Source organism: Phytophthora infestans, genomic scaffold, assembly GCF_000142945.1.
Source record: "Phytophthora infestans T30-4 supercont1.10 genomic scaffold, whole genome shotgun sequence".
NCBI lineage: Eukaryota > Oomycota > Peronosporomycetes > Peronosporales > Peronosporaceae > Phytophthora > Phytophthora infestans.
This window is the reverse complement of record NW_003303749.1, coordinates 2,866,242-2,891,040: the sequence shown is the minus strand read 5'-3', so window position 1 is coordinate 2,891,040 and position 24,799 is coordinate 2,866,242. Positions and strand designations below refer to the sequence as shown.

The following is a 24,799-nucleotide window of genomic DNA, read 5'->3' as shown; positions in this document are numbered from 1 at the left end:
CCCATTTTTGGTGGAGACATTTACAATCAGGACCCAATTTTTTCTTCTTAGTCACGTCCTCTTCCACTTATAAATGTGTTTTTTTTAACGTTTTGTTTTCTCTTGCAAGTACCGGTAAACCCTCCGCATTCGATTCAGAATTTATGCCGCGTTCTCCAGCACAAGCGCAATACCCTGGCCGCCTCCAATACAAGCCGATCCCACCGCATACTTCTTGCCTGTGCGTTGCAGAGCGTGCGCCAGGTGGGCCGTGATGCGGCTTCCCGAAGCGCCCAGCGGGTGGCCAAGTGCAATTGCACCGCCGCTCTGGTTCACAATGTCTGGGTCGATATCCAGCTCCTTGACGCAAGACAGCCACTGCGCAGCGAAGGCCTCGTTGATGTCATAAATGTCAATGTCCGACTTCTTGAGTCCCGCACGCTTCAGTGCGCCCGTGATAGCTGGCACGGGGCCAATGCCCATGATGGTCGGGTCCACACCGGACACCTGGTAGCTCACAATACGCGCCAAAGGCGTCAAGTTGTGCTTCTTCACAGCCTCCTCGCTAGCGAGTAGCACGGCTCCAGCACCATCCGAGATGCCAGACGCGTTACCTGCCGTCACAACGCCATCCTTCTTGAACACAGGCTTCAGTTTAGCCAGTTTGGCCAAGTCCACAGTGCGAGGAGACTCGTCAACTGCGAACTCCTCCGTCTTGCGTCCTGCCTTGACTTCTAGAGGCGCAAGCTCGGCGTCGAACCATCCAGCGGCCTGCGCCTCGGCCCAGCGTGTCTGACTGCGCAGTCCGAAGGCATCGCACTCCTCACGTGTGATATTGTGCTTCTCAGCCAGGTTCTCGGCCGTCATTCCCATCGGCGTCTTGGCGTATGAGTCCGTAAGAGCGGACCAGAGCGTGTCCTGTAGATTCAGACCAGCGCCCAGGCCCACGCCGAAGCGGGCCTGATGGCCGTAGACGGCCAGCGGACTCTGTGACATGTTCTCAGCGCCACCACAGAGCGCGATCTCGGCGTCGCCCAGTAAAATCTCCTGCACTCCACCCACGACGGACTGGAAGCCGCTGCCGCACAAGCGGTTGATGGTGAGCGCAGGCTTCTCCTGTGGGATGCCAGCCTTCAGCTGCACGTGGCGCGCAATGTACGCGCCGTCAGGAGACGTAGGCGCCACATTGCCCACCTGCACCATGTCCACGAGCGCTGGATCCAACTTGGCCGCCGCTAGTGTCGCCTTGGCTGCGTGTGCACATAGGTCTGTAGCGGTGATATCCTTAAGCTTTCCGCCAAAGTTGCCGAACGGAGTGCGCTTGGCCGCCACGATGTACACGTTCTTGAGCGTCATGGAGCAAGTAAGAGAGCAACGAGTTTCGAGTCTACTGTATAGGGAGGATTGAGGAGTGAGACTCTGACGTTTTGCTCGCTTGAAGTTGTCGTGAAGATGCTGACGTGAACAATCTTAGGAGCGTTTCCAAATAGAAATCGTTTCTAAGCGCTCTGTTTTATTTACCGGAATACGTACCGTGTTGCAGGACGATCGCAATGGTGCAAAACAAGATGACACTTTAGTTTTTGATCGTTGTTTGTCGTCGTTAACCTAAATACTTTCTTCATATGACGCCAATTTCGCTGGAGGTTCCAGCGGGGGATCCAAATAGTCAAAAGAGTCGCGACGCCGCTTACGGCCGAAGTTCTGGCGCTCGATCTGCCATGCACGTGCAAGCTTATTGAACTTGAACAGCTTGTTGGTCTCCAGTACTTCCGCATTAAGCGGACGAGCGTAGTTCGCCTGAGTGAACACGGCACCACTAGGCACCGCAGTCGCGGGAATGGACAGGATATCTCGTGCAAGCTTCGCCAGTGACGGGAAGCGCGTTTCGTTCGACTTCCACCACAAGAATGGGTCTGATCGCTTGTCTCGAATCAGCGTTGCGTCAAAGAACCGATCTACTTCATCACCGTCGATCGTGTAGTCCGGCATACCTTCTCCAATATCCAGCAGCTTCTCAAACGTAGTGTAAGCCGCTGAAGCATCATGTCGCGCTTGGTCGTCATCCAATCGAGCGTCTGAGAGCGCATCGTAGACACTCGTTCGCAGCATTTCTCGCAAAAATGTCTTCTTCGCAGCCTTGTCCACTGATTCATTCGAAAATCGCGGGTCCAAAATCTTGGCTAGTCGAAAATACGGCGACGAGTGCTCCGTGTGATACGACTCGAGACTGGCTTTAACTTTCAAGCACACGGTTTGAATCTTGTTGAACGCACTCGCGGTAAAATCCGAAGCCGAAGCAGCAGTGCTCTCACAAAGCCCCACGATCGCCTTGCAAACATTGATAGAAGTACTGAGCGAAATATGCTTCTGGTCGCTTTGACACGTCGCCATCTGCATGCATTTCTGTAGAAATGTAGCCACCCACACCAGTAGATCCCACTCGATTTCTTCGAGCAAGAAAACACTCATATTATGGGTAGCATCACCATACAAAGCGTTGATAGTGTCCTTTATCTTGGCGCTCTCCATGATCATTGTGATAGTAGTCTTCCAGTTCTTAGGTGAATCCAAATTAGGCAGTTGGTCTGGATACTGCAGTCCCACTTCAGTTGTACGCAGTGCGAAATGCTCTTGACTTTCCGTCGTGGACTTGAGGAGTGAGAGCAACGAGCGGAGCTTGACGATCTCGTGACGAATCTCCTTCAATGCTGCGAGTACACCCGCATGAATGAGATGACCCAGACACGTCACGTTCCAGTCCGGAGCAATGTTATCTAATCCTATAATTGATTTGATCTTTTCACGAAGAAAGCCCATCCCCACTCCAGACTCATTACCGGTAGGTGTCACCCCACAGAGTAATTTATTGCCGAGGCCCCAGTTGTTCTGGAGCACATTGAACAACAAGTCCGACATGAAATAGGCGTTAAACTCCGGTGGACAGCCTTCCAGACCCACTTGGATGGTTTTATACTCCCATTCGGCATTGATCCAGTGCAGATGAATGGCCATATACCCTTTGTACACTGACCCGGACCACGTATCGCACGAGAACGTGATGCGTCCAACCACGGAGCGATTAAAATACTCCCCCACGCGTGTGAATAGCGCATAATACTTCCGTTCCATGGCCTTCTGCAACGCATCTACCGGTGGAATAACCGGTTTTACACCTACAGCCGCCAGCACGTCCAGGAATTTCTCATGCTGCACCACACCCAAGTCCTGTTGGTCTTCTACGATCCACTCAATCAGTGCACTACTTAAATTCCGCATCCGTTGACGCTTCATACCTGGGTAAAGTTCAGAATTTCATAAATGTTGGAAAAAAAATAAAAATAAAAAAAATATTACCTGCTTGTTCGTCAACCGGCATCACAATTGTGTCCTTCTTTTGCGGGGCTGTCTTCTTGCCAGCTGCCCCTCCATTGGCTGCCGCTCCATTGGCATTCTTCTTGCCTTTCTTGCCAATGGGAGTGCCATTAGGGAACTCGTTGTGCCGCTTAGCGTGTCGCATCATACTCGACGTGCCATGCCGCGTGCTGAAGACCTTGTTGCATATCGAGCACTTAGCGGAGTCGATGAGTCCGTCGCGCAGGCCGCTGCTGGAGATTGGCGTGAATGTTTCCCACACGACGCTCGTGAGCTTCTTCTTGCGCACCGTCTCGTCTTCAAAGGTCCCTGACATGGAGATCGGTCGCTTAGGAGGTAGATCCGTGATGGCCTCGATCCTGCCAGCCACAGCGGCCCTCGCAGGGGTGTCCGCGCCTGCCCAGCTGTCCTCCACCGTGGTCCAAACGCTACGCTCGCTCGCGTCTCTTATAAGCTGAGTTCGAAGAAGAAAATTACACATTCGGCATGGCAGATCAAGCGCGGAGAGAATGGAGGTTATTAGTTAGCGGGAATGGCGATGGATGTAGAGAATACACACACGCACACGACACTGGACACGACCAAGCGAGCAATTTACCAGTGAGCCTGGAGGTTGCAACTCAAGGGTTGGCGGCTCCCTGACGGGCCGCGCTGCGCCCATTGGATGAAATGAAAACCTCGATGTGTGTATGGAGAAGGGTAAATGGGTTTGACTGCTTGAGCCCACACAAATCGGTAATACCGAAGCAGTCACCCTGCGCGCCACCTCGATCCCGATGCAAGAGCGCTGAAGTGCTAGAACGTCGATGAAGAGTATCAGTGTGTCAGCACTACCAATATGAAAGAAGGATATGGGTATTAAATGGTTTGTTGGCTAGGCTCGGGGTCGATTCTGATCAGAGATTGCTACCGGTAAACCGGTTAATTTAGCAGTTTGGACCGTTCCAAACGGGGTGGGCTCGACCCAAATGGAGCACTTCAACTTCCTTTGATGGAGGTCAGGAAAAACCGCATCGACGTCACGTAAGATATGCACACGAGACGTAAGCTCACACTTGTGCATCCGTCAAGTCTTGTGCCACGATTACCGCTCATGCCTTATTTCCTTCACGTGCTCACAGCAGCAGGCTCGTTGTAAGACGGGCATATCGCTGAGCAAATCAAATGATGCCACGTTCTGTTGATCCTTCGACTGATCTCAAGAAGAGGTAGTATGAATCAGCAAGCTGAGTCGGAAGTGCGCGTCTTAACCACCGCAAAAGCATTTAAATTATCAAAAGTCGACGCGAAGTGTACGGTGCATGCAGAGATGAACGCATTTGTGTGAACACAAAGAGAAAGTGACGTGCTGAACCACATGTATTCATGCAAGGCTTACCCTCGCCGCGTGAGTAAGAGTAAACGGTGCGCAGACGACTAAAAAAAATCAGTGCTGCGACCCAGTTCAACATAATATGGAGGAGGTCGCCTACGAAGCCTTCTCCATCAGGTGGATGGGTTTAAGGATGGAGATCTTATTCGTCTCCACAATGTACCCATTCATGACCATCTCATCCAGAATAAAGTGCGCCTTCTCCAAGTTAAACATGATCTGCACGTGACACAACATGGACGTAAGTTCAAGACACATCCGCAAGCCTAGCCAAATAGCCCACTTACGTCAAGCTCACACTGCAGTCGCAGCACAAATCAACAGCAAATACAACAGCAACAACACAAAATCAGTTACAACAGCACTACACTGCGCAGCTCCATCCTAAACGTACCACACTCTCGAAGTACTTGTCCATGGTCTCCACAAGCGCGTGGATAAACTCCAGAATGCCCAGTTCGTTCTGCAAAGTATTCATAATACTGTAAATTAGTACCCGATCCAGCATATCACTTATCATCGACAAGCACCTCCGAGTCGTCGTCCTTGACGCCCACAATGAAGAAGAGAGACGCGTATCTTCGGTAAATGACCTTGTATCCGCGGTACTCCACGAACGAGCACTGTATACACCGTAGCAGTCAGTCGCGGCTACTAAATCCATAAAAAGATAAGAAGTGGCCTAACCTGCGTCTCATTACGACCCAGACACTTGCGGATGATCTCCGCCTCGAGCGCCACACGCTCCTGGATGGACAGGAAGTCGTAGTACTGAGCCAGCCGCGTCTGGCCTTGCTTGTTCACCATCAGCACGAACTTGATCATGGTCTACGAGTTTCGGGGAGGCACGAGGAGTGCGAACGCGGAGGGTCTTTAGCGTCACTTTCGATGCTACGTTAGCAACGTGGCCTAATGGGACAGAAACCGATTTCTTAATTGAACACCACTTTTAACAGGATATGTGCACCACACAATGATCGTTTTGCAACTTGAAGTGAGCCAAACGCCGTTATTTCGGAGGCCATGATCTTCGAGGTGCTCCAGCAGGTCCTGAACGAGTTCTTCGTGGACGTTCAGGAGGATAATGTGTCCTTCTATGCTGGAGACTTGTTCGGTCAGCTGCTACCGTTTTATTATAAAGTTGGCCTTCATCTTCTGATCGTTTCCTTCATTGGTTTGTAGAACCCAGCCACTTCAAACTCAGCGACGTCTTCCTCCAGACATCGGTGGATTTTCTACAATGATACCAGTAGAAATAGGATTATTATAATACTGATAGGTTTTATCACCTGTAGGTCATTAACTCGCTGCAATTGCCGTTCGAGTTGTCTGCTGGATACCTTGGCAACGTCACTGTCGAGGGTCTCGTGGGTGCTGTGGCTGGTTGGCCACTGGAAGTCAGTGTTAGCGACCTCTGTCTCGTGTTAAAGCCCCGAAAAGTACAATGGGAGAACGAACTGCTCATCCGCTACGCAAGAGAGCTACTTGTCGCCATCTGCCAATGTCTCGGGAGGCCAGCGGCCGTAAAGAAAGACAGCGCATCTTTCATTTCTCCTGCAAAGTGGATATGGGTGCGTAAAGTTGTTTTTTTACTGTATTCAATTTCTAATGCTCACTGTATGCAGAGTCGAATTAAAGCGGTGGGGGCGGATATGACAGTCCAGTTGGAGCGCATTCATATTCGAGTGGAGGTACGTAGGCTTTCAGTGTGAACACTATCTAGCAGAATGTCTAAACGCTTTATCGCTGGATGATAAGAGTCCACGCAGTGACAATCTTGTGGCCTACGGACTTTATATTCCGGTGCGTATGCTTTTGATAGCCGTTATATAGGACATATTACTTATTATTGACTGCTGTAGTTGATTCGCTTCGCCCCACGAGAAGTGGAAGAGCAAATTCTTTACCGACGGCAGCAACCAGGTGTCGTGTATCCCAAAGCGTCCATTAACTTCTTTTCCAAGCTGCTCACGATCGAAAACGTGTCATTCTACACTGATCTCGATTCCAGTACCTACTGGACAGCAGCAAAAGAGACCGCAGAGCACCCAATAGCGGTTTTGCTGACGTCTCAAGAGCCAATTACTTCATCGAATCAACGCACACTTGAAGAAGTGTTGAAACGTTTCAAGGAATGCGCTCTCAGACCCTTCAGACGTGCTAAACAACGCGAGTTAGCGTTTATTCGCGTGCTGTGGATCAAACTTGACTTCAAACGAGCGCCACAAAATCCCAGCGACAGCAAAAGTCCAGTGAGACCTGTTCTGACAGCAGTGGACATCGCTACGGAAGAGATCGAGGTGAAAGTTGACTTTGATCAAGTTGCAATGACGCTAGAAGAACTCGAGCACGTGGTTGACTACTTCAAACGCGCACGCACATGGCATTGGCGTCCTTCCTGCATCGATCGAGAGCATCACGCACCGCCGTCTGTCCAGTTGTCGGCCATTGCTCTTCTCCCGCTGCCATTAAGTGACGAGGAACGTGCTTCACTGGTTTTCTCCATCGATAAGCAGCGCAAGTCCAGACTTTGGTTCCGGGCCATGTGGAGGTACGCTTTCCGTTGTATCGTCGACCAAAAACTCAAGTCAAGACGAGAAGAGACAGATGAAGAGACTGATGCCGCAATTTGGTGGCGTTTTAACGACATTGTCGACAAGGAACTGCAGCAAGTACGTCGTCAACGCTACATGCATTTGTACGCTCGCAGTTTGAGTCCCGATGCCATGGAGATTGCGTTATACGGTCGAGGAAAGGCTCTTCTGAGTTTATACTCCCAAGATCCGGCTAATAAACCTCCAGCATCTCCAAGACGTCGACCTCTGCCAGTATTTGATCCATTGACTCAAGAAGAGCAGTGGGAACTCTCCGACTTCGTCACCACCATGTCCGTCTACGAGCAACGAGTGTGTCGAGCTCTAGCAGAGCAGGAGCTTCGACGAGATTATACAGCAGCTCCTCCCTCTCCAACACGGAAAGTCTCGTCCTCGATGGAGTTTTCAGTGGCGCCTACCGACTCAACATCGCACCATGGTCGAAGTTACTCGGTCGATAGCATAGCTTCAACGTCTCCACATCGACCTGCCAGTCCAGACGCAACCGTGAGCCGTCATAAGCGAGGATTGACACTTGCGTTAACACCCGGTGAGCTATCCGTTCGTCTCGCTTCTTCGCCAACAATACGACCTCATTCCGCTTCAACTAGCGATCTACCGAGTCCAACTAAACACGAAAGCGCGTTGGACTTGGAACCACTTCGAGCCTGGATCTTCAAGCAGCGACAACTAGGCCTGCACACCACATCTTGGTTCGAGAAGCAGTTCTTCCATACTTGGGTGCTCAATCCAACCAAAGTTATTCCTTTACTCAACTGGCACATTGGGCCCGTGAGAGTTCGTCTAACAGCAGGTGATGCTGATCATGTACAAGTAACGAAACGTGACATTGGAGTCGAAATCGGCATCGAAGGTTGTAGCGGCGCCATGCTCCTCAGTAGAGTTCCGTTCTTGCGCATGCTCGTGGAATTTCGCGTCGGTCTTCTCCATGTGACGCTGATGCGAAAGCCTCAGCTCGATACCGACGTGGATTCAGGGGATCTGTACAAATGGATCTCGAGTGGCTACATCCGCTCACCGGAAGACGGATTCTTTTACGTAGGTCTCAAATATTCCGCCCACGAAGTAGCAGCCGAGCCGAATGGTAGAGTTCAGTTCGTGGGGAATCCTGAAGAGGAGCTGGGGTTAAAAGGACGAATGTGCGTTGGCCCGATTAAGATCGACTGCAACGAAGCTGCGATCAGAGCTGCTATGGGACAGAATGTTGCTGATGAACTTCAGACGTCAAGTAAGTGTCTTTGCAGCTTCCGTTACCTGTGTGTTCTCCACTAATACCTGTCACTTCCCAACAGATACGGACGTTGCAAGTGCGACCCACTTTTCGGTGCTACAAGATGCTTACCACAACTTCGTGCGTCTCGTTGTTCATCTGCCAAAGCGAAAAGGGTCCCGCAAACGGAATCCCAAAGACACTAGTCCACGCGCCAAGAAGAGACCTGGTGTGTCCAATGTCACTGATCCAGTTCCACCTGACCAGCAGAAGCTCGAGAGAAGTGCGAGAAGAACACGAATGTTCCACGCATTGCTACTGCGCTCTTCGACATTTGAGGTAGAAGTCGGCACTCTCGAAGTCAATCTATCAACGTACACCAGCCACATCGAAAAGGCTCTTCGTGGCCAAGTACCGAGGCGTTTTGAGGCGATCAAACCGTCAGAAACGCGAGAAGAAGTGAACGTCAAGCTGCCCTCGATGATATGTCGACTGCAGAATCGTCCGGCGATGAACGAGTGCGTCGTGGATGCCGCCGGTGCGCGTGTCATCTATCGATCTACCGAGCAAGGTCGTGCCGCCGTAATTCGACACCTCGCGCAATTGTTCAAGCTGTAAGACAGGTACTATCACGTCGATATGGCCAGGTAAATTTCCTTCTTCTGCTTCGCCTCTCTCTTCAGTGAAGACTCTAGACCTTCATGCCCTCTGTTCTTCAGTCGTTCCGCCCCAGCTGCCTTATTTCTATCAACACGAGTTCTCAACGTAACTCTTGACAAACTTCTCCGCATGAGTTCCTCTTCACGAGGTGTCAGGGACCTGTCATCTATGTGTCCTGCTGCGTTAAACGCACCGATAGCAGACATACTCGTCGAGTTGCCAAGTTTCTTCTCTCTAGGATCTCTGGACTGCCTTAATGTGACGGCTTGGTTGCTTGAATTCCTGTGATCTTGTCCTGCATTCAGTAGCGGAGATCCGACACGCGATGGATTGAGAGATGCACGTGCCTGTAGCCGAGAAACGAGCACAGGTGGGCAGTACTTGTTGCTACTCGGGTTCGACGCAACAAGCATGTCGTTCATCGACCTTGTGTTGCTGTTAGCTCCTCCAGGTTGTCTGAACTTGTCTTGAAAGCGCCTGTCGTTCAGTAAAGGGTCCACCACGACACGTTGATATCGCGAGTTCCGCTCCAAAAGCTCCACGAAGCAATCGCCTGCTTGCTCTTCGTCGTCCGATAGATATGCTACCACACCAAGCAGTAAGTAAGCGATACTCATACACACAGAAGTCACGGAGTATCCTACCTTCGCTTTGCAATGGCACTCGACCCATTTGAACATTCAGCACTTGATTAGGAGAAGCTCCAAACGTGGGAAAGCCAGGACTCCCACCTCGTAGTATCTCGTCCAGCGTCGATTTCCGGCGAGATCTTGGACGTCGACTGTGCTGCTCAGTCCGCATCTGCTTCTGCTGATATTTGCGTGAGACCTTACTCATGGTATCGTCGAAGAAAACAATGTAGTCACCCAACCGATCAGTAGTCGTCATCTAATGGCATAACACAAGTAAGAATAAATAGTTTAAAGCAGTTCAGCGTTGAGTTCATCGTACCAGATGTGCGAGGATAAAGAGCAGACGGAAGAACTCGCTTTTGCCCAGTGGTGGCTCCTTCGGACTCCACTTGGTCCAACTAGCTCGCAAGATCATGGACACGGAGTTCTTGTGAAGTGTTTCGGTTTTAGCCTCCACCAGTACAAACGCGAGGTCGTAGTAGACACTACGCAGCTACATTAGATGGATACACACGTGGTGTTAGATCTACGTTGAACATAAGCCAGTGCCTCTTACAATTTCCTGGTCGATCACGTGTTTTCCATGTGCGTAGACCTTCCACCACTTGTCCAGACATTTCTCGATCGAAGGCAGTTGAACCATAAAGTTGATGTCCAATACAGTGTCGTCCAAGAACCGTAACAAGTCTTCAATGTTCATCGAGCGAGCAAACGGGCTCTTGACGTACTTGGCGTTCGCATCCAGTTCAGCTTGAGTGATAGCGTCGGCACGTTTCGCATGGATCCGCTTCCAGTCGTCTATGGCACGCAACGAGCTCACAAAGAACGGCATCGTCTCTCTCATCGGATACACGAGCTTCTGCGTCGGCATAGCTGTCCACAAGAAGCTCAATTAGTCGATCCACACACACAGTCAGCGTCTATTTACAGCCAAATCGAGGCTCACCAGGCTCTAAACATGATCATTACATGTTCACAATTAGAGTTTTAAGATCGGGGAGTTCTATCACTATCATAACGTTACCTGCCATGCTCAGCCTCCAAAGCCTGAGGAATTAGCTCCTCTCCCAGTACGTTGTCGAGGATCTCGAGGATTCACATTTCCTCTTCCGCCGACATTTGTAGCTGGTCGAGAGAAGTTGGGAGGTGGATTTCCAGCATAAGGACCTGGTCCATGCATCGGAGGGGGATGAAAAGCCTGAACTGGGCCACGCGGAGGATAATACCCTGACGCCGGTGTATTCATTGCAGGTCTTGGTCCGTGCATTGGCATGTTCATAGGGGGAGGCTGTCCATACCCCCTTGGTGCAACTTGATTCGAGTATTGCGGTCCAGGGCCCGCCATGAATTGCTGTTGTGGTGCGTACTGCTGCACTGGCGCTCCTCGGCCTCGCCCTCTGTTGCCACGTCCACGACCTCCTCGACCTCCACGTCGTCCTCCGCGTCCTTCATTCCCTCGTCCTCTGCCTTTCCGACCATTGCCATAAGGGTCAGCACGCATCGTCTGGTCATAATGATGTTGCGGTCCTTGGTGATGAGAATTGCTTGATGCTCCTGCATTCCTTGACGTCTCAGACGGTCGTTCCATCGGCTTCAACGTGAGCAAGTTGCACTTGGGGCTTTCCACATGCACGATACAATGGTGATTATATGCGTGGTCCAATAGAGCCGACCACGGCTTGGAAGAGCGCAGCGTGTTTTCCTTGCCGATCACGTAGCACGCAAACTTCGCTCGTGTCAGCGCCACATTCATACGTCGAATATCATTCAGGAAACCAACTCCAGCTTTCGGATCAGCTCGGACCGTGGACACTAATCACATCACACACACAGCCACATCGTTAGACATCTCCCTTCTTCCCAAAGACAGTAAATACTCCACGTACGAATGATAATGTCCTTCTCGCGTCCTTGGAAGCCATCGACAGTGTTGATCTCAACTTCTTGCTCGTAGCGCTCGCCCAGTGCATGGCGAAATCGATTCCTCAGCTCGTCCATCTGCTGACTGTAAGGAGTAATCATCCCGACCTTCCCGGAGATGGCGTTCGGAGGACAAGAGTTCTTCAGCGTGAGGAACAAATTCACGGCGAGCTCCGCCTCGCCAACGTTCATGCGTGAAACTGATTTCGTTGCTTTCTCCCGACTGCTGAGTAGATTCCAGAACACAAGCGGCATGAAGGCAGGGCCAAGATTGTGATACGGTTTGGCGTATTCGTCGCCCTTGACATTGTCGCCATCTTGAAGCTTGCCGCCGTAGAAATAATTCCTCGGGAAATCCGAGATCATCGGGTGGCTACACGAGATGCAAACGAACGTTAGCCATACTGCGTCCTACGCATCACACGCTGGTATCCGTACCTTCGATACTGGGTTCGTAGCATATGCACAGGATGTTCACAGCTTTCCAGGCGCTCGAATAAGCTTCGCTCGTACAGAGATTGGCCGCTGTTGCGCGAGAAAACAGTCGCTGAGAGCTGCTGAGGGTCGCCAACCAGCACGCACTGTTTGCTGCCGAACCTAATTATCCATGAAGTTAGAAGTGTGTTTGTTGGACAAGTAGAAAGCAATGGATCAGCATTATAACGCACTTCATCGGGATGATTGTGGACAGTTCGACAGCTTGGGCTGCTTCGTCCACTACCAGCACATCGTAGCGAGCGCTTGCATCCAGAGCAGCAACACCTGCGCTACTCAGCGTTGTGAACACGATGTGTGCTGTATCCAGGAACGACACTTCAAGCGATTGTCGTGTGGATTGTGACAGTTTCCCTCTCATCTCGCTCACAGCTTGTCGAGCGAACTCGTAGCGCTGTAACTCCAGCTTCACCTGATTAAAAAGAGCACACAAAGCGTCATTCATACCGCTTAATCAACGCACGACTCCATCCACGTACCTCTGAGAGTTTTTCCAAGCATCCATTGATCCGCTGAGCCATGGCCACATATGGATGATACCGCGAATAGTCGATTGGACCCCAATCCTTCGTCTCTTTTGTTGCATCAGGTGTTGTCGGTGGGGGAAAGCGTGGAGACTGAGGCATCATCATCGTCGGAGATGACGGGAAGTGGCGATCGTCAGGCAGCTTGTTCGGCGGAGGGGGTGACAGCGGAGGTGGCGGCGGTGGTGGGGACAATGGAGGCGGCGGTGGTGGTGGGGATGAAGGCAACGAACCGTGAGGCGAGCTGATGCCAGCTTCGTGGTTCTGGATAGGTCTCAGTGTCAATGACAAGGGCTCCACCGGTGGCTGAACTTCAGTCTTAGGTTCCTGACCCGGTAGCGGCTCGTCCTGTTCAGGCGCATCATCATCATCATCGTCGTCGATCTGAATAGGTTCGCTAGACGATCCAGCCCCGATGTACGTGCCCTTTTCGTCCCTTAAAGGTGTTTGCAGATTTGTTTGGGGCTGCAATGTAGCAGGGAACGGCTCATCCTGCTCCTCCTGATCTTCAGTTTTGACAGGCAGCGGTTCATCTTCTTCGGAGTTGCTACCGTCGTCCAAAAACGCGTTCAAAGCCTTCCCACTAGCTTCTGCGTTAAAAGATCCTTCTTGTTCGTCCCAAGCTGGTGGAGGAGCCCCAAAGGAAGCAGGAAACTCTTCGTCTTCCTCTTCTTCCGGCATAATAGCAGTAGATTCATCGCCTTCAAATACGCTAGTGTTGTGTATTGTACTTGCACCTCCAAGTGACGGAGCATCAGGAGCAGGAGGCGACGGGGGCGGCGGGGGAGAGTCGGGATATGCTGGAGGCGGCGGCGGGGGTGACAGCGGCTTCTGTTCAGAAGATGAAGAAGGCACTAACTCCAATGGCGGCGGCGCTGGACGAGCCTGAGCTTCAGCCGCAGCCTGGTTCTGTCGTGCTTCAGCGTGAGCAATCTCCTCTAGCGCCTTAACAGGGTCATGCTCGATCCACGCAACAATACTCCGTAATTGATCTCGTAGCATCAGCGAGTCACGCTCCACCTGACAAGAAGACGAACATCCCACACATTAGCTGAATGCTCCACAGTAAATAGCCATGAGGTATCTGCACTTACCACCATCAGCTCATGACGCAGACGCCCAATATGACCTTCAAGAACATCCAGTGGCTGGCTGCAGATCTGGTCGACTTGATTCTCCAGACCAACGCTTTGAACATTTGCACTCTGAAAAACAACAAAACAACGTTAGGCCCAGTAGAATATTTATCCTACGGGAGCAAAACGTACTAATCCTCGTCCGACGCGCACAATTTTGGGGAAATATCGTCGTCCTTCTCCATCACAGAATCCTTCCTCGATCACTTTGCTCACAATATTGTCGACTGCTGCATTCGACGGCGCCGTCACTAAGATGTGAGGCTTTTCATTGCCGACGTGGGCCCAGGCTTTAGCTGTCTCATTGTCCGGTCGACGCGCCACGTCCAATACCGCATTATAATACCGGTTATACTCGCGCAAATGCAGCGAGTTCAGCAGCCCTTTCAGTGTGGTGGTCTTGCCGGTACCTGGGGGTCCCTTAATCAGCGTGAACCCCTCCGAGGTGGCTGCTGCAGTGATCGCTTCTCGCTGCGAGTCATTGAACGTTCTCGAGAGCCACTGGACATACTTCAGACCCAGCGAGTCAAGCTGCATTGTCCCTTGTTTGTGCTCTCCAGACAGCAGCAAAGGCAACAGTCCGTAATGGCTGCAGTCACACAGTGCTCGGAACTCACGGACGCTGGTGATAAGGTTGTTGAGCTTAAAGAGGAAGACGTGTTCCTCCTTCTCCAACACCCCCAATCCCGATCTCAATATCGTCATCGTCAAACCCTCTTTGGACGCTCTCTGGGTCGCCACAATCGCCAAAAAACCAACCGGAGACGTCTCATGTGCCGCGTCTCCATTTGCTTCCATCTTCACGCCTTTAGACGACGTCAGAGCCTTACGAAAGTAGTCTTGGTCGGTTGTAATCAGCACCAAATCATTCATAAACACGTCGTTAAGATGATCCCAGCCACTCTTGCGTCGCATCCCCGGGATGTTCTGTTTCTTCGGATCAACTCGAATCTTGCAGCTCTTGGAAATAAACGTCGCTCCAAAGCCCTTGATAGTCACAGGAATGGGGTTGGGTTGATCTGTCGTCACTGCATTGATCGTCTGAGCCTGCACTTCCTCCAGCGCCAGAGGCTTCCAGACCGAGAAATAATGTTCATAGGAGCGAAACTTGCTCGGAACCTTCTCAACTTCTATCTCCACCTCGCCTTCCTCTGACCCGTCATTCGCTGTATTGAGCGCGTGACTGCCCTGCGCTTCTCTTTTCAATGCCTCGTAAAATTTCCACTCCAAAATCTCGTCGAAAAAGTTGTCCAACGTGTGAGTCGACGGCACGCCGCTATACGAGACCGTTGCCTGCCTTCGCTCAGCATTTACTTGCATATTGGCGCGTTTCTGCTGCTTCATAGGCCGTCGATGAGCGTCAGACGCTTCGTCCTTCACTAGCAACGACGTATTTCCATTCCGCTTGGTTTCTTTCTTGGCTGCAGCCGCCACTTTCTTCACTGCTTGCGCTGCTGTCTGCTTGGGCTTAACAGGAGGAGGCGGCGGTGGCGTTTCCAGCATTTTGGTCGAGCGTTTGACCTTCTTCATCTTCATCTTGGCTCGTCTAGGCTTCTTGCCTTGGTCCGACTCGTCGCTATCAATGACTTTCCTCTTATTGACGCGGACGCGGCGCTTCGCCATCTCTTCCTCGGACGACGCAGAGTCCGACAGCTCTTCAGCTTGTTCACTAGCGTCTCCTTTCTCTCTTGCAGCGGGCTTCCACTCGTCCTCCGACTCGTCATCGCCCTACGGCCAGAGTATGCAAATGACCAGTCAGAACGAGGTGTTTTTCTCAATGTTCTTACATCTACTGTGGTCTTTTAAGGGTCTATCTAGCTTAAGGAAGCTAATGTGCTTAAGAACGGACCTGACGCACGCGTTGCGCGTGTTGTGCGATCAATTTGGCCATCCGCGGGGCGCGGGTGCCCGACACGGCTTCTAAACGCGTGGAGCGCCGCATCTTGTACGGAATTAGGCAAAAGAACAGCTACAGTCTCAACTGTCTATACAAAGCTCTCGCGCGTCCCACAGAGCACCAAATTACACCGGATCTGCGCAAGAGGAAGGACACGGATCTCTTCTTTCCCACTACGCGCTTTTCGCAGGCGGAAAAGGTCTGCTGCTTCTTGGAGGGCGGCGCGGGCGGACTCGGCAAATGAGCAAATGACCAGACGGAGTGCGCACTCGTTGGATAGATGTAACGAGAATGTCGTCTGAACGTGATGTAGGTTCAAGCAACATGCAGATCAAAAGTCACTTCAAATTGGGCAAAAATACACTTTACACTCGCTTTTAGTAGCGAATGAGAGATCAACGTGACTGTCTCCGCACGCTGATCGCGGGTCCGTTGCCATTGCTGACTTCGACGCCGTTGCCGTTCGCGACTGGCATGCGGCCGTTCATCTTCTGGCTCACCTTTTCCTGCTTGATGTTGCGCAAGTAGTTAGGAGACTTGAGGAACTTGTTGGGCGTGCGAGCACCTGTGACCCACGGATGTGCCAGCGCCTGCTCTGCCGTGAATCGGTTGGTCGAGTCCACCTCTGTCAGAGCGCAGTTTATGCAGGTGAGAATGCCTGCGAGTGTACAGCCATCGATGAAAGAGCTCATGTGCCTACCTAGCAGATTGCGAAGGAGATCTTTTGCACTCTCGGACAAGCCGCTGGCCCAGCGAGGAAAGCGAAGGCCAAATTTTGCCTGCTCAAACAAAAGTTGGGTAAGTAAGCGATCAGACTTCGATTATTGCCACCTACTCGAGCAGCCTTTTCGTTGGCGATCTTGCCCCCGTCATCGTCGAAAGGCAGACAGCCGCAGAGCAAGACGTACACGATGATCCCAAGCGCCCACATATCCACGGACATGGAATATGCTTGGCGCTGCAGCATCTCCGGCGCGAGATAGCCTCTAGTTCCTAAGAACGAGGCCGTTTTGTCGTCTGCGTCCAGCAGCTTCGCCAGTCCGAAGTCGATAATCTTCACGGAGGCTCCACGAGACTTGCTCGTCAGCATCAGATTTTCTGTACCAAGGAAAACAAGAGTGACGTTAATACGTTGAAGTTGCAACGGTGAGTGAGCCATAGTACGTACCAGGTTTAAGGTCGCGGTGAATAATTCCGCGTGCGTGTAAGTACGCAACGGCTGACGTGATCTGGCGGACAATGGTGCTCGCTTCCACCTCCGACAACGTCCCCCTATCGACGACATAGTCAAACAGCTCGCCACCACTCATATACTCTGTCACCTGCAATTATACATTCATAGTATCAGCTACTGTGTTAAACATTCGTTTTTGCGGAATTCGCACCATGCAGAGCTTCGAGTCAGACAGGAATACGTCTTCAATGTGAATGATGTTCGGGTGCTTGAGCGACTGCAGCACTTGAATCTCAACCTTATCCACCATCAAAAAAGCGTCAGCAATCCATTCAAAGCAGCACGCAGCCGTCAAACGTCACTACCATCTCCTCGCATGTGACTCACTTGAAATTGCTCCATCACAACGTTGTGCTCACACTCAACAGCGCGGCGATCAATGATCTTGCAGGCTCGCACAGTTCCTGTGCGTCGTTCGTGGCACTTGTACACGACTGAGGTGCCTCCGTGCCCTGTTAAAATCCACACGAGATTATCAGAAAACTGCGTACCATACGCTCTTCCCTGAAAGAATTACCAATCTCATCCAACATCTCGTACTTGGATTCCATGCTCCCGCTACTGTACGAGGGACCCTGTAGCATAATCGGCTAGGTAGTGCAGTGGCATTAGACACACAGCTCGCTCGTCAGCAACAAAGCTACTGCCATAATACAGACTGGACGGGTCTTGGTACCTGTGGGGCTGACGTCACCGGCCGTGACCCGACGACGAGCATTTCCCGGTCATGCTTGAAGCCGTTGGGTCGCCTTTTACCGAGGTGCAGTTCGTCCCGACCTTTCACACCACAGCACCACGACTGCGCAGCGCCCATCGAATCTCGCTGTGTGCCTGAGACGCCCCGCCAACCGCCAATTGAATCCGCGTCGGCAGATTCCGTTATGCGAGTGATCTGCCTTCAAGACCTAAATGATCTATCTGATTTGACAGGGATGTGCACTTCCTTTTTTTTCGAGCGCAATGAAATCTTCAAAACGTCTTTTTTAAAAAAAAAAAAATCTTGAAAGACGTTTCTGCCTCGGCCATGGAGCTCTGAAGCCAATCTTGAGCACTTTTGGTAGCATCGGTATTCCAATGTGTACCCCCATTCTTGTTTGGTGCCGAGGGTGATCAATTAACAGGTCCGGCGGACCTGCTACGCTGTAGGTCACCTACTAGGTGTGCACCGGTCCTTTCAAGCTAAACGCAGCGTGATTCACTGTGGGCTTACACAGTCGATCGACTGTCGGAAGTCCATGTGTAACACATTGTCCTCTATCGAATTCTGCTTTGTATCTACTACACAAACGACGGACATCAAGAGTCACTGTTTGCCACTGGTGATTGCCTTACATTGAGTACGATACACGAGTCAGCATTCAGAGTGATGGTCCTTCAATCCACACATGGCTACATCCCATGCAACTCTTCACAGCACTGATCTACCATGGCTGACGACGAGGTGGCGACGCTCGAACGCGAACTGGAGACTCTAAAGCTGCAGCTGGAGAAGGAACGTAAGAAGAACGCGGCTGAACAGGACGACAGCAGAAGTGATACCAAGCAGGAGCGAAAGCCCGAGCAAGGAGCAACTCCGGAGGGCACTAAGTCGCAGCGACGAGGTGGCGACAAGAAGGCTGCCCCATCCTCAAAGGAACCGCGCATCTACGTGCAACACGCTGCAGTAGGATCTCGGCGCGGCAAGTGGTGGCTCCGCGAACGCCAAGTGCTCTCGCGAACCATAGCGGATGAAGACGGCGCAGTGACTCTTAAAGTGCGGGAAACCTGGGTCTGGAGCGGCCGGACAGTGATCCTCGACAAGATCGTGCGACTAGACGAAGAGACGCAGGAAGACAAGCGGGCAGTGGGGGTGGAGAAAGATAAACCAGAAATCGCGAAGGAGGAGCCCGACAACAAGAACAAAGTGCCATTTGAAGCTACTCCCTCTTCAGTGCAGCCATCCAAAGAGGCAGAAACAAGCGCGGAAGCAGTAGTAGATTCAAAGGCTGTGGTGACAGCGACCAAAGCTAATGACGAAGTGCGCAAAAGCTCAGCACCAGCTCATGGTGATGCCAGATAGTAGATTGTAGTGACCCGATATATAGGGTGGATGTCCCTCTAGTGGGATTGAATTCAAATCAGAGTCCGAACAGTTTTTTTGTACGATTTCTGCTTTGAATCACGAATAAAAAACTGGAGTAAATTCGGTGACAGCACCATAATTGCATTCCGACGGGATTCTTAGCGTCGCATGATGACTGTCTAATAGACAGTGTCTAAACTGATGACTGCTTGTGTCCATCTCGCAAAGACGACGCTTCAACCGTGATATGCGTGTCTGACCGATCACAAAGCGCCTGATGCAGTGAAATGCTCATTCTCAATTTTTCTTCCTCAACAACAAGCACCCACACGAATGGAGCCGATGCGACGACCTGGCGAAGCGCCCTCAGTCTACGAGAACTGGACAATTAATGAGACTGTGTTGCTCGGAGTACGGTCGCGATAAATACTACGGGGGTTATAGCCAACGACCGAACTGACTGAAGTTGCTTGAAATACAGGAATCCATCATCGAAACGATCATGTTCGGATTGACTTTGCAGTGGAACGTCAAGAGCGTGAGGGACTTCGTCAATGCGGCCAACTCAAATACGATTTCCGATGAGAAGCGCCCCGTGTGGATATCCCAATCTCGAGGTCAGATCACTGAGCAAGTGTTCAAGAGCGACGTTATGGCTTGCCTAGCCGTGGTTGCTGGTGGACCAGCCCAAGAGAATGATCTGGCACCGAACACGATCTGGCAACACATGAATATTGTTAAACGTCTCGGCCAAATCGAAAACGATCCGTTCGTCCAGTCATGCATGAGCCAGCTCGATCTCGATACCTACCTCGCTGTTGTCTTCTTGCGCCACGAACCGGGCTTTGATATTCAACCAATGCGCTCTGATCCTCCAATACCACCAAATCGACAGGTCTTCTATTAAGAAGAATTAAAGGAAGACTCACTTTAATTGCAAAAGTTAGGATTCTATTCCTCATAATATGCTTATATTATAAGCAACGATGCTTTGTTTACCACTCGGAGACTGCGTGGTCCTTAAAGAACTGACTAAATAGCGGTTTCTTTGTACTTCTGTATCCGATTGGATGATATTATTATCTTATTGCAATGGGTTGTTAGTAGTACTATGGAATGTATAGTATTGTTATTAATAAACAGGCAGATGTAGGACGGTTCTAGAAGCTTCCATCCGTCTGAACTGCGGAAGCGGCACTTTTCTTTTGGCGCGCTCTCCCCCAAGCTCCCCTGACTTCGATAAACTGGTTGCACTTGTTGGTCCCAGCAACCTGACAACAAAGAGCCCATGCCGACGAACGCGCAGCTTCAAGCCGAGATCGACCGGCTAAATCAAGCGATGGCGGAACGCACACGAGTGCCCAGCAACCTGCCCAAGCTCACCGGCAAGAGGGAGGAAGCCGTGCGCGAATGGCTGTTCCAGGTCGAGAACGCCTGCCGCATTAACAGGATCGCAATCGACGACGCGAACCCAAAAATACCAGGAATCGCCGGGTCGGCGATGGAGATACCGGCTTTGGGGTGGTTCCTGCGCTGGGCTTCGACGAAACGAGTGGAAGAGCACACGTGGGGAATTTTCCGTGAGCATGTGCTCCAACACTTCGAGGCGTCGAACTACCAGTCAGTGCAACGAGATAAGCTCCAGCGTCTGAAGCAGACAGCGGATATCGAGACTTACAACGGTGAATACGCAGCCCTCATCTTTCGAGTCGAAGGCATGAGCGTGCTTGACCAAGTCCTGTTCTACGCAAACGGTCTCAAGCCTCGCACGCGAAGCTACGTGAAGCTCATGAATCCGGAGACACTGAGTAACGCCATGGACTTAGCTGTCAAGTTGGAGGTGACTAACTTTGTGGAGGACGCTAGTGAGCGCAAGGTTCGTCATGAGAAGACGAAGACCTCTAATGAGCAACCTCAAGACAACAAGAAAACGTCCAAAGGAAAACCCTTCCGAGGAAAGGGACGGTTTAAACCGAGCTCGAATTTGAAGAGCAAGGAGACTCGTACCTGCCACTTCTGCAACAAAACTGACCACATCAAGGCCAACTGCTTTGCGTGGAAGAAGGAGCAAGGGAAGCAGGGAAACGAGAAGCCACGACAGTGAAAGAGGGTCCTGTCGTGGAGGAGAAAGTAGCCGGAGCGGTTAGGTTTGATAATGTCAGCCTTAATGTTCTATGTGAAAACCCTCTAGTCTACAAGTCACGTCCACTGTTCGCCGTCGGCGGTGATATCAGTGTGGCTGGCAAGATGAAGGAAACATTGAATATGCTTCTAGACTGTGGTGCAACCACGATCTACGTGTCGAAGCGGTGGGTAGAAGAACACCAGCTGAAGACAACGAAGTTCAGCGACAAGAACATTCGAGTCAAGCTAGGAGACAATCAGATTGTGGAGACCCAGCTAGAGGTGCTACCTCTACGTATCTTTGTCGCCGGAATAGACGAGGCGTATGAATGCGTCGCAGTTGTCTAAGCGATATCTGAAGAATCTGGCTGCATCCTTGGAATACCTTTTTTGGAGGACATGCAACCACAGATCGACTGGAGACGTCGACGAATCGAAGGAACAATAGAGAGAACGTTGCGCTGGGAGCGAGCGGGTGAAACCTGTGGGCCAATCGAGGAAGGCGGACCGGTGATTGCCTCCGGGCTTCGGAGATCTGTCGGGGCGAAAGGCCTGTCGGCGAAAAGACCCGATTCCTGTCGAGGTGCCTCGCTGGAAACGAATGTGAAGTCCGCGGTCAGTCCCGTTCACGACTCAGAGCAGAGTGAGACCCCACGATTTGCTTGCGAGCGACTGGAAGACGCGTCAGCTGGCAAGGGTTCAGCAGACGAAGACGAGAGGAAGTCGTCGAGACACGACGGTACTGCTGCTGGGAGCAGCGATACCAGAGGAAGAGAGTCCGTCGTGGAAAAGATGTTCACGATGGGAATCACAGATGAAGCTGGTATTCAGACCAAGTTCATCACGAGAAACAAACTGCGAAAGCTCCTGAGAATCAAGACGAAGTCGATCGAAGAACCAGACTTCATGTTGGTTCTGACGAACGAAATGATCAAAAATGTCGCTCGATCCTTGGAGCGGCGAGACTAGCCCGACAATGTCGGAGCTGCAAAAGCTCAACGTTATCTGGAGACAGACTGGCAAATTTTCCAGGCAAACCCTGCCTTTGACTTGCTGACGAAGTACAAGGACACGGTGTTTCGACCTGAACTCCCTGAAGGTCTTCCGGAGAAGCGTGAATCGAGCACAGGATCGACGTGAAAGATCCCAACCTTGCGATGTACCGGCAACAGTGGCGACAGTCATCTGAGCAACAACGTGAGATCGTGCTCTGGGTTATAGACATGGTGAAGAAGAAACTTATCCGACCAAGTTTCAGCCCACACGCGGCGCAACCTTCTGCGTCCGGAAACCAGTTGGGTGGCGGATCGTTCACGATTATCGGTACTTGAACTTTAATACGATACAGCAGAGCATACCGATGACAAGGAAAGAAGACATACTGGACGCCATGGCCGGAGGGTACTGGCTTTCAACGATGGAATTGGTGTCCGCGTATTATCAAGCTCGTATGCGTGCCGAAGATATCAAGCTCACAGCGTTCCAGGCGCCCAACGGACTCTGGGAGTACCTGGTACTGCCAATGGGAGTATGCAACGCGCCAGCGACGATGCATCGATTGACGTCGAAACTCTTTCGCGATCTGGAGAACACGAAGTCGTTCTACGATGACATCTACATCTTCACGAAGACACAGAAGATTGCAGATCACTTGGAGGCTCTCCGCAAAACATTGGACATCTTGCGAGACAACAAGTTATACGTGAAGCTGTCCAAGTGCGTCTTCTGTGCCGACGAGATTCCATGCCTTGGAGGTTTTGTTGGGAGAAACGGCGTGCGAATGGATCCAGATAAGGTGCAGATCATCAAGGACTGGCCAATTCCAAGAACTCAAGAAAAGCTTCACAGCTTCCTCGGCTTAACTGGATACGTCCAACGATTCTGCCCAGACTACGCGAAGCTGACAGCAAGTATGTTTACTTTGCTCAAGAAGAAGTCCAAGCGCAGTGCGAAGATTCGTTTCGACGAAGAGCAATCGAAGAACTTCAAGGAGCTGAAGAAACGGCTGTGCAATCCACCAGTGTTGCGCTTGCCCGATTTCAACCAGCCTATGCATTTGCGTACGGATGCTAGCAAGTTTGCAGTCGAGGGAGCCCTGTTCCAGGTTGTCGATGGTGTTGAGCTACCCATTGCTTACACCAGTAGGAAGATGAAATCTGCGGAACTCAATTACCCGACGCAGCAGCAAGAACTTCTGGCAATTGTTTACGCGCTGGCAGCTTTCCGGATTAACTGCTTGGACAAGCCACCAATCGTGGAAACGGATCACAAGAGTCTTGAAGGTCGCTTTACTCAAAAGATGGCGAGCCGTCGTCTCGCGCGCTGGTACGATATCCTCGCGGAGTATCAGCCAACGCTCTCATACCTTCCAGGTGCGAAGAACGGAATCGCAGACACGCTTAGCCGAAGACCAGACTTGCAACCGGAGACGAAGTATTTATATGACTTGAGTGTGACCAGCTTCAATGATGCGTCCTTCAGCTTAGCAGTCAGCGAGGTGACCACTGACAGCGAGTTGATAACCAAGATCAAAAAGGCGTACAAGAGAGATCGAGAAGCAAAAGCGATTTTCACAGCAATCTAGCGGCGTGCAGATAGCCAGCAGGCGAAAGCCAGGCGACAACAGAAGAAACAATATCGCTGCTATTCGGAAGACAACGGTTTGCTGTGGTACCAGACTCCATCCGACGATATCCACGTATCGTAGTGCCCAACGATGTGAAGTTGAGGCAGGTGGTCATCCGTGAGTGTCACGACTCCAACTACGGGGGATATCCGGGAGCGGAGCGGACGTACTTGACATCGACTAGGCGGTGGTACTGGACCAAGATGTTGAAGTCAATCCAATCGTACATTGCCGACTGTGGGCCCTGTCGGCGGAACAAACCGAGGCTAACGAAGCCACCAGGATTCCTGGGACCATTACGTGTTCCCGACGAGCGGTGGAGATCGATTTCGATGGACTTCATCACCGACTTGCCACGAACAAAACGAGAAGTAGATTCCATCTGGGTCGTCGTCGACCGACTGACAAAGCGATGTCACTTGCACCGACTACGAAGAAGGTAGACGGCGAAGGCGTTGCCCGCCTCTTCATCGACCATATCTGGAAACTTCATGGAATGCCAACAAGCATCGTGTCCGACAGAGACATGAAGTTCGTTTCAACGATCTGGCAGCACGTCTTCAAATCAATCGGAGCAACGCTCAAGATGACAGTAGCACATCGAGCTCAAGGAGACGGCCGGACGGAGTGGATGAACAGGACACTTGTGCAATATTTGCGGTGCTTTGTGGGCCCTTGTCAAGACGACTGGGATATCCATCTTGCCAATGCTGAGTTCGCAGTGAATTCAACCGTGAACAGTAGTATCAAGATGGCGCCTTTTGAAGCTGATCTCGGATAAGTCCCACTAAACCCGCTTCAACTTGCATCGTGGCAAGGTCCCCACAAGTCAACGTGGTGCTGAGCTCAACGAGCGACAAGCAGCTCTTCTTCGGCGGTGTCAGGAAGCACTGGCGGAAGCGCAAGAGCGAATGCGCGATGTGTACGACCGAAACCGG

At 51.4% G+C, this 24,799-nt stretch overlaps 7 protein-coding genes across 7 annotated transcripts; 2 read left to right on the top strand and 5 right to left on the bottom strand.

Annotated features, from left to right (window-relative positions):
- Positions 1-25: 25 nt before the first annotated feature.
- Positions 26-1,378, bottom strand: PITG_07197 (3-ketoacyl-CoA thiolase, mitochondrial; the record flags this gene model as incomplete). The annotated part of the gene is made up of 1 exon (XM_002905098.1): positions 26-1,378. One exon carries the CDS (start codon positions 1,333-1,335, stop codon positions 142-144), a length of 1,194 nt encoding a protein of 397 aa, XP_002905144.1.
- A 3,317-nt stretch (positions 1,379-4,695) lies between these two features.
- On the bottom strand, positions 4,696-5,614 carry PITG_07195 (AP-4 complex subunit sigma, putative; the record flags this gene model as incomplete). Its single annotated transcript, XM_002905097.1, has 5 exons — positions 4,696-4,945; positions 5,014-5,025; positions 5,121-5,189; positions 5,257-5,349; positions 5,414-5,614. The coding sequence occupies 5 exons, from the start codon at positions 5,549-5,551 to the stop codon at positions 4,823-4,825; spliced, it is 435 nt and encodes a 144-aa protein (XP_002905143.1).
- Positions 5,615-5,749: 135 nt separating this feature from the next.
- Positions 5,750-9,169, top strand: PITG_07194 (uncharacterized protein; the record flags this gene model as incomplete). The annotated part of the gene is made up of 7 exons (XM_002905096.1): positions 5,750-5,840; positions 5,909-5,952; positions 6,022-6,297; positions 6,352-6,417; positions 6,485-6,529; positions 6,589-8,569; positions 8,634-9,169. 7 exons carry the CDS (start codon positions 5,750-5,752, stop codon positions 9,167-9,169), a joined length of 3,039 nt encoding a protein of 1,012 aa, XP_002905142.1.
- Positions 9,170-9,180: 11 nt separating this feature from the next.
- Positions 9,181-10,687, bottom strand: PITG_07193 (uncharacterized protein; the record flags this gene model as incomplete). The annotated part of the gene is made up of 5 exons (XM_002905095.1): positions 9,181-9,348; positions 9,580-9,794; positions 9,856-10,099; positions 10,163-10,336; positions 10,400-10,687. The coding sequence occupies 5 exons, from the start codon at positions 10,685-10,687 to the stop codon at positions 9,181-9,183; spliced, it is 1,089 nt and encodes a 362-aa protein (XP_002905141.1).
- Positions 10,688-10,876: 189 nt separating this feature from the next.
- PITG_07192 (uncharacterized protein) lies at positions 10,877-15,541 on the bottom strand (the record flags this gene model as incomplete). The annotated part of the gene is made up of 9 exons (XM_002905094.1): positions 10,877-11,655; positions 11,730-12,136; positions 12,202-12,360; positions 12,432-12,670; positions 12,738-13,179; positions 13,267-13,448; positions 13,494-13,802; positions 13,877-13,987; positions 14,051-15,541. 9 exons carry the CDS (start codon positions 15,539-15,541, stop codon positions 10,877-10,879), a joined length of 4,119 nt encoding a protein of 1,372 aa, XP_002905140.1.
- Positions 15,542-16,157: 616 nt separating this feature from the next.
- On the bottom strand, positions 16,158-17,943 carry PITG_07191 (protein kinase, putative; the record flags this gene model as incomplete). The annotated part of the gene is made up of 8 exons (XM_002905093.1): positions 16,158-16,440; positions 16,516-16,594; positions 16,651-16,913; positions 16,984-17,137; positions 17,201-17,287; positions 17,377-17,501; positions 17,567-17,639; positions 17,726-17,943. The coding sequence occupies 8 exons, from the start codon at positions 17,861-17,863 to the stop codon at positions 16,211-16,213; spliced, it is 1,149 nt and encodes a 382-aa protein (XP_002905139.1).
- Positions 17,944-18,475: 532 nt separating this feature from the next.
- Positions 18,476-20,142, top strand: PITG_07190 (uncharacterized protein; the record flags this gene model as incomplete). The annotated part of the gene is made up of 2 exons (XM_002905092.1): positions 18,476-19,066; positions 19,593-20,142. 2 exons carry the CDS (start codon positions 18,476-18,478, stop codon positions 20,016-20,018), a joined length of 1,017 nt encoding a protein of 338 aa, XP_002905138.1.
- Positions 20,143-24,799: the final 4,657 nt, after the last annotated feature.